This window comes from Octopus sinensis, linkage group LG11 (genome assembly GCF_006345805.1).
Source record: "Octopus sinensis linkage group LG11, ASM634580v1, whole genome shotgun sequence".
In the NCBI taxonomy this organism is placed as follows: Eukaryota; Metazoa; Mollusca; class Cephalopoda; order Octopoda; family Octopodidae; genus Octopus; species Octopus sinensis.
In genome coordinates this window covers 8,312,390-8,326,013 of record NC_043007.1, presented here as the reverse complement: position 1 = coordinate 8,326,013, position 13,624 = coordinate 8,312,390, and the positions used below count along the sequence as shown (strand labels likewise).

The following is a 13,624-nucleotide window of genomic DNA, read 5'->3' as shown; positions in this document are numbered from 1 at the left end:
GTATCTCCATGTTGAGTTAGAGACCAATGCTAACATAATCTTTTCCCATTCTTCTTCCATTCCAGTAAAGACATGACTACATCTAACAACCAATCTGATGGCATTAATGATGAAATTGTAGTGGAATCTAATTCACCGAAAGCTTCGTCATCCAACCATTATAATTCTTCTGGTGCTCGTTGTAATGACATTTTTGAAATTAAAGACAGTGAATGCATTGTCGTTGATGCCATATCAACGGCTGCCAATAAGGAACCGATTTACATTGATCTCACTGCACTGTCTGATGAGGAAGACGATTCCATTAAGGAACCAGATGGTTCCAATATGGAAGCAGACAGTTCCAATATGGAAACAGATGGTTCCAATATGGAAACAGATGGTTCCAATAAGGAACCAGATGGTTCCAATAAGGAACCAGATGGTTCCAATATGAAAGCAGATGATTTTAGATCCCCAATTGTTGAATATCGAGTCGGTTGCAAAGGAAAGCAACAGTCTCGTGCTGTTTTACCCCCCAAGTGTGCCAGCTATAAAAATCATTTGTTACAGGGCTTAGCCAGCAACTGTCTGAAGACTCGTAGCTCTCAGGACTTTTACGAGCTTTGCTCCATTGATCCAGGCCCATTTGCCATTAGACACAGAAGCAGTTCTGCCTTGCACCGCAGGCGTGACAGTCCTATCCAAGCTCATTGTAGCACGGAATCTCTTCCTGGTCATTTAGATTCTGGACGACCATGGAAACTGAAACAACCAAACAACTTTATCAATTCATCAGAGCCCTGTTCTGATTTCTTTAAAATGTTTCATCCACCGAGGACAGCTTATACAGAACGTGAGTGGATTTTATCTTGCTAATGTCAACCCTTTTGTTACCGTATTTCTGTTGAAATACACTGTATTTGTTACAATTAATTTTGAAAATAATGGTGGTGATGATGAAAAGTTTTGCAAAATAACTTTATCATTATTTAAGCTAATGTTTAGTAGAAACTAACCTGAAATATTGATGGAAGGTTTACATTCAGATCACTTTGCAAAACAGGAAGTTTGTATTGCAGACCCAGGGGCAGTTTCGGATTGATTTATTCCAACAGGCTAAATTTAGTGGTACGGATTTCTCTAAAATGTTTTGTACCTCAAAGACAGTTTCTACTAAATGTGAATGGTCTCAAGGTGCAAATGTTGAATTTAATTTTGGAATGTATAAATATATAAGATAAACCTTATCAGCATTATTTTACACCCTTTCTCCATGCTGGAGTGGATTGGACAGGTTGCCATGGTTGGAATCAGTACATACTTTGAGATACTACTCACCTAGATGGGTTGGAGCACAGCATCTCACTCATGTATTTCGGTTTTGGCTTGATGATGCCTTTCCTAACACCAACCACCTTGCAGGGTGCACTGGGTACTTTTTTCTACGAGCACCAGGAAGAGGTCATCTCTTTGGCAAAACTAAAGAGCCCTGTGAAGTAAAGTAAAAGGAATTTCCCCAAAGGTCCAATAAGGCTTGTCAAGGTTTTAAACCTGAAGATTCATGATGCATAGTTTATGAAAAATGATTCTGTCTGTCTCTCTCCCTCTATTCCTTCCCTCCCTCCCTCTCTCTCCCCTACCCTCTACCTCTCCCTACCCCTCCAATCTCTGCCCCCTCTCCATTTCCCATCTCCTCTCTCCCTCCTCCACCTACTTCCCTATCTCTTTCTCTCCTCCTCTCCCATTCCCTCTCCCTCACCCCCCTCTCTGTTCTATCAGGCTCAACATTGCTAAGTGGTCTGTTACTACTGACCCTTTTTTACTAGCTTCAGTCATTGCAGATATGTTGGGGCTTCACTTCCAAAAGGGTCTAGTCAATCATATCAACCTCAGTATTTAGTCTTTAGTCTTCAGCTATTTATTTCATTGGTCTCTGTTTGTTGAATGTCTAAGTTATGGAGCATAGACATAACCCCCCCACACACACACACTTACAAGGCCTTGGTTGGTCTGAGGTTCTAGTGGGATTGAACCCAAGATCCTGTGGCTGTAAAGTGAACTTCTTAACTCTATATTCATGCCTGCACCTCTAAAGTAAAATCCTTGACAAAATATAGAACAAAGGTTTTCTGCGCAGAAACACAACAACAGCCCTGTTGTAGATGTGAACTCCTGGCCCCTCTGCATGTAACCCTCCTTTCATCATCAAGTTCATCATCATCATCATAACCACTTTTCTGTGTTTGCATGGGTTGGATGGAAATTATTGAGTCAGATTTCCTACAGCTGAATGCCCTTCCTGTCACTAACCCTCACCTGCTTCCAGACAAGGTAATATCCCCCACCCCCACCCATGGCCAGGAAATGAATGACACTGCTTTTTATGACAATAGCAATTATTATTGTACAACTATCACACAATGTCCAGACAAGGAAACACACACACATCATTATCACCATCATCATCATTTAATGCCTGTTTTCCATGCTGGGATGGGTTGAAGGCTTGACGGCAGCTAGTAAGGCCTGGGGCTACACCAAACTCCTTTGTCTGTTCTGGTATGGTTTCTGATGGTTGGATGCCCTAGATGCACCAACCACTTTACAAAGTGTACTGGGTGCTTTTTATGTGGCAGCAGCATACACGTGTGTGCGCATATATATATATATATATATATATAATGATTATTTGAGGGAATATTATTCCTAACTTACAGGGAAAAATTCAATTTAGAAATACCAAATCAAATTTCAGAAAATATAATATATATATATATAAATGGCAGCGTGGAAGGTGTTTATAAGCCATTTAAGAAACACACAAAACCGTTAGATTCACTTCAACAATTAGATTTAAATGTTGAAGTGAATCTAACAGTTTTGTGTGTTTCTTAAATGGCTTATAAACACCTTCCACACTGCAATTGTTTTCATTCCAGCTCACAATCTCAGATCAAGTCACTCGCTATGCAAGTACATCTCCGTAAATATATACATAAAAATTAGAAAAAAACCACCTTTTATCAATTCAAAATCAACAATTAAATTACACCATCTAGAAAATTACATATAATAAGAAATATTAAATATAAAATAACAATATACCGATGATTAAGTAAAATGCAAAATAATAATATAAACTTATATATTTGGTTTATATTATTATTTTGCATTTTACTTAATCATAGGTATGTTGTTGTTATTTTATATTTAATATTTCTTATTATATGTAATTTTCTAGATGGTGTAATTTAATTGTTGATTTTGAATTGATAAAAGGTGGTTTTTTTCTAATTTTTATATAGATGTATGTGTGTGTGACAGGCTTCTCTCAGTTTCTCTGTATTATATCCATTTACGTGTTCAAAAATTAATATTTGTTCAAGTCCCAATAATTGAGAAACTGCAGAAATTGTATCATTAAATGGATGCTAATTCTTCTTAATGCCATCTTAAATCCTAAGTATTTGTTGGGTTTATTGTAGCACTAAATCTCCCCCTCAGTTGACTGCTGACTGCTATTACAAGTGAGGTTTTCCCTCTGCAGAAATAAAACCCTGCACTGCAGGGCCATGAATGATGAACTTATGCTCTGTGGTGGTGGTCCTTGCTCAGAGGTGGTTGTCTCAGTCGCTCAGATGTGATGGTGACAGCTTTTCTTATGGATGGGTGGGGTGTGATAATTGAAGTCGATATTGCAGGACAGTGGAATATTTCCCTACTTCACAATGCTGCTGCTGCTGCTGCTGCTGCTGCTGCTGCTGCTGCTGCTGCTGCTGCTGCTGATGATGATGATGATGATGATGATGATGATGATGATGATGATGATGATGATGATGATGATGACTAGAGTTTACAGAGTTGTTAGTCATTAGGTACCAATCCATGGCTGTGAGTAAGATGCAATTTTTAAAGGGAGAATCAGCAATGTTTGGACCTCTGAGGTGTTCCCTTTAGCCCTCATCCTGGCAGTTGAGCAGTTGATGGCTTTTCAATTGTCTTTTGTGTCATGGTTTGTTTAAAGTTTTGCATACAAAAGCAATGGCTAGTGGTGGAAGTGCGGGGAATGATTACCACCACCACCACCATCATCATCATCACCATCATCATCATCATTTTAAATGTTCACTTTTCCATACTTGCATGGGTTGGAGGGAATTTCTTAAGATGGATGCCATTCCTGTTGCCAATCCTTTCCTTTTCTCTAATTAGGATAATACCCCCCCCCCCCCCGACCTTTTCAAACAAGCTTTCACAGATGACTGGAAACAGATATCCTTTACAACTGTTATTCAATGTCAGGATAAAGAGGCACTCCCCCCCACACTCACACCCACACACACACACATGAGTAAACTTGGCTGTGTGGTAAGAAGTTTGTTTCCCAACAAAATACTTCTGGGTTCAATCCTATTGCATAACACCTTCAGCAAGTGTCTTCTGCTATAGCGCTGGGCCTACCAAAGCCTTGTGAGAAATTTGGCAGATAGAAACTGAAAGAAGCCCAGTCATATATATATTAGGGTGTTGAGAAAGTAATTGCATTTGTTTTTTTAACCGCTATGAAATATGAATCAACCAATCAGTTCAGAGTGAAGGTCAGACAGGTGAGAACTGTCTAGAAGTAGTGTACCTTCTCTTCTACCTGGCAGTATGTCATTCATAGTTATTTCAGTAATTAATCCCATGGAAGATGAGAACTTTGTGGAGCAACATATTCACCGTTTCTTACTGTATGAGTTTTGAAAGCAAAGTACCTCCACAGAAGCAATGAAGAACATTTGGCAAGTGTATGCGGATGCAATGAAAGCTCGTACATGTCAGCCGTGGTTTAAAAATGGGGATTGTGAGATATCCGACAATCCTCGCTTTGGAAGCCGACCCACTCTGAATGATGTCCTTTTGAATAAATAAGACTATTGTATTGGATCCACCTCAAAGCACCAGAGATTTGGCGCAAAAATTTAATGTCATGTTCAACTATCCATGAACATGTGGTGAGAGTATGACAGCCTCTGATGAGAATAGAGAGGACCCCTACATATGAATAGGAGCAGTCTGATGATGTAGTTGGCAGTTGACAGTTTGGTTTTTGAAGTCCAGGTACAGTTTACAGTTCGAGTTAGTCTGTTGGAAATATTGATTGTTGGTTCGTTATGTGGTTCGTTACTGCTGCTGTTTCTATTTTGTATTGTTATAACACTGTTACAGGATTTTCTTAATCTATCATCGACAATATCGACCATACTACGATATTGGAGGCGTAAGGATGTAACAGAACATCTCAAGCAAATTGGGAAAACCTGCAGAAAAGAAATTTGGGTTCCACATGAGTTTACGCTTGAGAACCGAACACAACGTTCCACCATCTGTAGCTGTCTTCTAACCAGGAATAACAACGACCTGTTACTTCTGCAATGCATTGTTACAGGTGATAAAAAAAATGTTTTGTATGACAACAGAAAATGAAAAAAGAGACAATGGTTATCACAATGAAAGGTTAGTGCCAGCACCAAAACCAGAACTCCATCCATAAAAATCCTTGCTCTTTATGGTTGAACATGAAAGGTATTGTCCATTATGAGCAACTGGAACATAGAAGGACCATCAATGCAGGTGTCTATTGCCAATAACTTAATTGTGGAAATGGAAAATTATGTCGACAGTGGCCAGCTTTGGCAAACAGAAAAGGGGTCGTTCTCCAGCATGACAATGCATGGCCACACTCTTCAAAACGAACCCCACCCAAAATAATATTGTTAAGATGGGGAGTTCTTCCACATGCTCCATACTCACCTGACTTAGCACTTTTGGATTTCCATCTGTTCTGGTCACTCGAATATTTTATAGGAAGCAAAACATTTGGAAACAGAGAAGTTGAAAATAGTCTTTCAGACTATTTTTCAGGGAAAGAAACAGGTTTCTTTGAACATGGCATAAAAAAGTTACTTTCCTGTTGGGCTGCAGTCGTTGAAAACGATGGTGATTACATTCCTGATTAAAAGTATTCAGATAAATGTCGTTTGCATTCATTTTGATATCCTTTTCTGGTCGAATACAATTACTTTCTGAATGCTCTCATATATGTGCCTCTGTCACCTTTGCTTCAACATCATGTGATGGTTGTAAACAAGTACCACTGTCATGTGAGTGGTGTCCTTTGTTCCAAATTTTCCATGGAAACATGTCTGGTTGTGGGGAAATTTTTATAATTGCTTGTTTGTTCACACGTTAGACTTTAGTTAGAGAAGTGAGGATGGATTGGATGAGAGGTGGAATAAAAGTGAGAAAGAGAGAGAGGGAGGAATGTGAGAAAAGAAGAAAGAAGAGAGGAGTATAATAATACACTGAGGCCAAATGCATCATGTGGTTGGTTGAGAGGAAAGGTGAAGAGCAAGAGAAAAAGATGGTGAGAGGAAAGAGGGAAAGAGAAGTGTTAATGACATAGTGTGGGGTGGGTAAGGAAAGAGAGAGAGAAAGAGATATGTTTAGGATACAATATTTAGCAGAGGTGATGTTCTGGTGGTGAGATTAAAGAAAAGCAGATAGAGAGAAATGGACAGGGGGAGGCAATTACATTAAGACAGTGAGAGAGACAGCATTTATATTTTCAGAGTAGAAATCATCACAGCAATAAAATGTAGACATAAACAAACAGCTGAACTGAAATGAAATCAAATGAACTTTGTTACTGAAAACGATGATGATTCTTCTGCCTGTTTATTCACACTTTACACTTTAGTTTGTTAGGAGGAGGAGATGGAATGAGAGAGAGGAAGAAGGAATGTGGGAGTGAGTGAGAAAGCAGATAGCCAGCCGATGCATTATGCTGTCACTCATGTGGTTAGTGGAAGTGAGAGGTGAAGCGAAAGAGAAATGTTAAAGAACGGAATTACATGATTAAAAAGTTTGTTGAAGAGGTAGAGAGAAATATAAAGTGCTTAGCAGAGGGAAATTTTCAAAATCATGTAATATATTATTGTGACTGGAAGTGAATTCACTTAGCAAAATAAAAATGCATATCATCCTTTCTTTCTTAAATAGCTTATTCTAATCTTTTCCGTTGTGGGATTTCCACAGGTTCCTCTAGTTCTAAATATTAATGTGCTAAAAATAGATTCCTGTTGTGTAAAAGATCTGTCATGCTGTGGAAAGTGTGTGTGTGTGTGTGTGCAGAGAGAGATGCAGAGATGCAAATGAACACAACTGGCACATGCACACACACACACACATACACACATGTGTGAGGGATATGTGTAAGTGTGCCCACTATTACATTCATATGTGTGGGAATAAAATTGGACTTTTACAAAAAATATTGTTTATGAGTAAAATATTCCAGGCTGGTAGTTTCAGCGATTTGTTGAATTTTGTTTGATTTATTTTGTTGCATTGTATATATTCAATTAGGTGTTGTATATATTAACGATGCTTGTATTACACTCACTTCCATTAGAGCCAGCAATTTTAACGTGATTGAATGATTGTGGATTAAAGTGAGAACAACTGATATGACATGTCTGTTATGAAATGCTCATTGAAACCTTTTCAGTTGCTGAATAGCATCCCCACTGCCCACGTTTCCTCCCACATCCTTTTCCCATTTCTCAGAGTTGGCATTGTCAATGCAGAGACATTGAAAGGTAGGTCTGGCAAGATTGTTGGGATGCTTGAACGGAGGCACATTGATGCTTGTTGCATTCAAGAAAGTGGAGGAGAGCTTCATCCAGGTTCCTCAGGAGCAAGATGCAGAGGTATAAAATTTTCTTGGAAGGTTAACAGTGATGGGGTAGGTGATGTAGGTATACTTCTTACTGGGAAATGGGTTGAGAAGGTCATGGAGGTAGTCAGAGTGTCTGATAGCGTACTCAAGCTCAGGCTGGTTTTTCAGAATAGTACAGCGACAATCATCTTTGCCCATACCCCACAGGCGGGTCTACCAAATGAACAAAAGGACCACTTTTATTATATTCTTCTGCAGGCTACCTCAAAGACAAATGGCAATGATCCCATCTTCATGGCTGGGGATTGCAATGGAGATGTTGGGCAGCAACCAGGTATCTTCCATGGTGTACATTGAGGGCCATAGAATTAGTTCGTGAAATGAAGAGGGAACAAGGCCACTGGAGTTCTATGATGCAAATAACCTATTGACCTACAACATCAGCTTCAGGAAGCCAGCTAGTCACCTGATAATCTATTAATCGGGTGACCACACTAGCCAGATCGATTACATTCTCATCAGACAGTGGGATGTATGGTTGCTCATAAATGCAAAGACCTTCCCTGGTGAAGAATGTACCCCTCAGCATAGACTAGTCATTAGTGACCTTAGATTTCAGACCAGAAGGATGCTAAGAAGCAGACCAATCTGGAAAAGAAGAAGGATTTGGAAGATTAAGGATCCTTCATATGGTCAGAGATTTAGGGACACCCTAATTGAGAAATTTGACAAGAAGGAGGCGGAACTAGAGACTTGTAAGATAAGGGAGCAATTGGGAATTCCTGCGGGACAGCTTGCTGAGTGCCACAGACCAAATCTGTGGCTGGTGCCAAGTCCCAACCAGACCTAAGGCAGTGTGATGGTGGAATGATGCTGTAGACAAGGCCATTAGAGCAAAGAAATAAGCCTGGAAGAGTGGTGGTAGCAGGGAACTATATCAGGTGGCTAGGAGGGTGGCTGGAAGGCAGGTGTACTTAGACCAGGGGAGAAGCAGAAAGGAGGAAATTTGCCAATATTCTGCATTATGAGGATCAGAGGCTTGAAATGTTTCGGATTGCTAAACAGTGTATCAGACAAAATTGTGATGCAGTAGGAGAGAAATGTGTTTGCATGGATGATGGCTCACTTGCTGTTAGTGATTGTGCAGGAGGCTTGCAAGTGCCCATTATGAAAGGTTGCTAAATGTAGAGAATGCATGGGAGAAAGAGAGCCTGCCCAATATGGACCCAACAGAGGGGCCGGCTATTCGAATTGACAGTAGCTAAGTAGATAAAGCAATTAAGGATATGAAGACAGGGAAAGCCTCTGGTCCATCAGGAATCATTGCTGAGATTCTTAAAATCTCTGGTGGGGTGGAATACAACCTAGTTGCCTGTATAGTTAATCAGATTGTCCCCAAGGGAATCATGCCCAATGATTGGGGTAGCAGCATTATAGTCAACTGCTACAAAGGCAAAGGTGATGCCCTTGACAGAAATAATTACAGAAACATCACATTGCTGGAAGTTGCAGAAAGGGTCATAGTTCAAGTAATTAGGGAGAAAGTTAGTGCAGATGAGATGCAGTTTGGATTTGTGCCAGGCAGCAGCACCACAGATACTCTCTTCCTGGTGAGACAATGGCAGGAGAAATACTTGGCTCAAAATAACCTTTGTTTCTGACTTTTGACATGGAGGAAGCCTTTGATTCGGTCCCCCACACCCTTATCTGGTGGGCAGTGTGGAACCTAGGGACATGAGTGGTTACTGTGAGCTGTGCAAGCCATGTAGAAGGATGCCGTTAATAAAGTGAGAATTGGCAAGGAGTTTAGAGTTCACCAGGGGTCGGTTCTTAGTCCCATCTTGTTTATCATAGTCCTCCAAGCTATAACTGAGGAATTTAAGACTAGCTGCCTCTGGGAATTCCTCTATGCTGATGACAACCTTGTTCTTATTGCTGAATCACTACCAAAATTAGGACAGAAATTTCAGCTATGGAAGCAAGGTCTGGAGTCAAACGGCCTTAGAGTTGACGTAGCAAAGACCAAAGTATTGATAAGTCTGAAAACAGACACATTGCAGGTACCTTCAAGGAGATGTCCCTGCTAGATGTGTAGAAAAGGTATCAGGAGAAACTGCATAAGGTGCACCCAGGATAAGCTATGGGCACATTGGAGGTGCAGCAGTATCACAGGAAGACTAACAGAGAAAGCAGTCTTTACATGTGGCAGATGTGCTGATACATTAAGCACCAGGAATGTACAATAAAAATTAGCTCCCTCAAATGCCAGGAGGGATCCTTAGAAGTAGTAGACAACTTCCGTTACTTAGGTGACTAAGTTAGTAGTGGGGGTGGGGTTTCAAAAGCATGGCTGTTAGAATAAGAATGGACTGGACAAAGTTCAGAGAGCTACTACCTCCTTTGGTAGTGAAAGGTATATTGTATGATGCCTGTGTACAAACAGCTATGCTACATGTCTGTGAGACATGGGCTGTGACTAGCGAGGATATGTTAAAACTTGAAAGAAATGAAGCCAGTATGCTCTGATGGATGGGTGAAGTCAGTGTGCATATATGACAGAGTGTAAGTGATTTGAGAGAAAAACTGGGTACATGTGGGGTGTCAGACATAGTGTGCAGGAGAGAAGACTGCACTGGTGTGGTTATGTGAAGCACCCAGGACTGCTGCACCCAGAAGTGCTGTTCTCTTACTGTGGAGGGAATGTGTGGAAGGGGATGGACCCAGGAAGAGATGGGGACAAAGTGGTGAGAAAGGATCTTCAGACATTGGGTCTTGCAGAGATGATGAGAAAAGACCAAGACTTCTAAGAGTTTTCTGTGCTTGAAAAGATGCATGTCAAGCTAAGTAAAAGTATGGTTGCCCCTGCATACAGGCTTGTCCCTTGCAACCCTTTCCAGCTGAGCATCCTTAATCTTGTGGGCTCATAGGGGGCTGGTGCCACATAAAAGGCATCTGTACTGGTGCCACATAAAAAAGAACCCAGTATACTCTGTAAAGTGGTTGGTACTAGGAAAGATGTTCAGCTGTAGAATCCATGCCAAAACAGACAGGGAGCCTGAACAGCCCTTCAGCTAGTTAGCTCCTGTCGAACTGTCCAACTCATGACAGCATGAAAACAGATATTAAATGATGATGATGACCACACAGACATATACACGTGCATGCATGTATGCACAACATGCATACACACACACCTTATAAAGAAAGTATTTAAAATGCCATATTGATGTTTAGTATTTGATGATTGCTTCTTATTAACTGTGGAATATCTGCATTTGGTTTTCTTTTAGGACAAAAGAAATTCTCTCGTCATTGGAACTGGACAAATTTTGGCATCAAGTATCACCAAGAACCAAGACAACAATGTGGATTTGAGTTTAGCATTATGTCTTACAATATACTTGCCCAAGATCTCTTAGAATATCATAAATATCTGTATACATATTGCAAATCTAAAATCCTGTCCTGGGAATATCGAAGATGGTGTTTATTGAAAGAAATCGACACACTTAGCCCAGACGTAAGTTTTATTTTTCTATTAAGTATTTGTAGTTCTTAGAATTTGCTTTAGTGACAAAGATTTAGCAAGAAACATTGGACTTGTGTGTTTTGCAGAATTTCATTTAAGCCAAGGCAGTGAGCTGGCAGAAAAGTTAGCATGTCGGGGGAAATGCTAAGCAGTATTTCGTCTGTCTTTATGTTCTGAGTTCAAATTCCGCCAAGGTCAAGTTTGATTTTCATCCTTTTAGGGTCGATAAATTAAGTACCAGTTGCATACTGAGGTCAATCTAATCAACTGGCCCCTTCCCTCAAAATTCGGGCCTTGTGACTACAGTAGAAAAAAAAAAGTATATTTCATTGAAGTCTTTCGTTAGTATATTTCTGCTGATTTAATTTAATTTCAAAAATATGCTTTTTTTTTTTCACTTGTATCAGTCATTAGACTGTGACCATGCTGGAGCACCGTCTTGAAGCTTTTTAGTCGAGTGAATCGACCCCAGGACAGATTTTTCTTTTTTTTTCTGCCTGAGACTTATTTGATCATTCTCTATTACTGAACTGCTAAGTTATGGGGATATAAACACACCAACACACACACACATACATATGCATATTCTTTTAATTGATTTAGTTATTTGACTCTGGCCATGCTAGAGCACCGCCTTTAGTCGAACAAACCAATCCCAGGACTTATTCTTTGTGAGCCTAGTACTTATTCTATCAGGCTCTTTTTCCAAACCACTAAGTTACAGGGACGTAAACATACCAATACCGGTTGTCAAGCGATGGGTGGGGGACAAACACAGACATACAAATACACACACACACACACACACATGTGATGATGATATATATATATATATACATGATGGGCTTCTTGCAGTTTCCGTCTACCAAATCCACTCACAAGGCTTTGGTCAAGCAGAGACTATAGCAGAAGACACTTGCCCAAGGTGCTATACAGTGGGACTGAACCCGGAACCTTGTGGTTGGGAAGCAAACCTCTGACCACACAGCTACGTCGGCTCCAGAATGAAGAATTTGGTTGTTGTTGTTCTTTTTTCCTTACATTCTCCCAGACTGACACTCACCATTTCTCATGCCTCCATCCATATTGACCATTCACTGGTTTTATTTCAGTCCTCACTTCTGCTGATTGTCACTCTTCTTTCATACTGTTGGGAACCCACTGACCTACCCAGCCTTCATCGATTCTCTGCCCCTTTTCTATCTCTATCCACCTTTTTTGTACCTTGAGGGTACACCCTGCATCTCCACCATCGTTTTTCCCTTCCCTGTTTGGGTACCTATGTATCTCCTTTAGAACAAGATAGTTTCTCCCTTCCTTCTTTCCCACTTTGGCCTCTCTACATCTGGCACAAAGCTGCTACCCGCTTCGGCATTGCACCCCAACTCTGTCAAGGTGGTCTTCTCTTGCAAGTTACTTGGTCATTCCACAAATACTGGTGCCTTTGAAAAAAGCATCAAGTATCCTTTGAAAAATGGTTGGCATTAGGAAGGGGCATGCAGCTGTAAAACCCTTGCCAGATCAGACATGGGAGACTGACACAGCCCTCAGGCTAGTCACATCCAGTCAGACCATCTAACCCATGCCAGCATCAAACACAGACATAATAAATTGATAATGAGGAGGAGGATCAATCTGATGTTTGCAACATAAATTAACCTGAAATTTTGATGGAAAATTTTTAATTGAGATCTCTTTTAAACAAGAAATATATATTCATACCTGTTTCCATGGAAGGTAGTATTTCCCTATGGCCAGACATGTCTTCATGGAAGATTAGAAACAAGACCCCTACTTGTATAATGTTGACACTCATTTACAACTGAGACAAGGTGACACTAACATACACACGCACACACACACACACACACACGCTCACTCACTCACTGTACATAAAGTTGTTCCTTGTCAGGGTTTGTTGCCATGCAAGCTGCATGGCAATACAAAACAGCCAAAATACCTGTTTCTGAAGTGGTTGGCATTGGGAAGGGCATCCAGCTGTAGAAACGATGCCAACGCAGAGATTGGAGCTTGATGCAATCTGCTGGCCTGTAGTCAGTTCCTGTCAAACCATCTAACCCATGCTGGCAAGGAAGCTTGGACATTAAACACCACTGCTGTAGATGGTGATGATGATTAATCTCTTCTTCGGAAACGAAACTGCTAGAAACAGTTACTGCCTCCTCCTCCTCCTGATGCTGTCATTGAAAGCTGTGAGTAATACAGCATCCACACGAGTGACAACAATAAGCTGAGTAGGGATTTTAAAAAAGAAATTTTGTGGATATATATATATGATGTTTGTATGGTGCATGTGTGTGTGTGTGTGTGTGTGTGTGTGCACTGCATTCTTCATACCTGATTTCTGAAACAAAACTCTGCTGTTTGGA

The 13,624-nt window shown here is 40.5% G+C and overlaps 1 protein-coding gene across 4 annotated transcripts in view; it reads left to right on the top strand.

Annotated features, from left to right (window-relative positions):
* LOC115217413 (protein angel homolog 2) overlaps nucleotides 1–13,624 on the top strand; it is a 34,911-nt gene that overhangs the window by 7,303 nt on the left and 13,984 nt on the right. For all 4 annotated transcript variants that reach the window (XM_036507050.1, XM_029787106.2, XM_036507052.1 and 1 more), the window contains exons 2-3: nucleotides 66–835; nucleotides 10,996–11,225. In XM_036507050.1, the coding sequence (XP_036362943.1) occupies nucleotides 66–835; nucleotides 10,996–11,225 (1,000 nt within the window). The remainder of the gene's footprint in view (nucleotides 1–65; nucleotides 836–10,995; nucleotides 11,226–13,624) is intronic.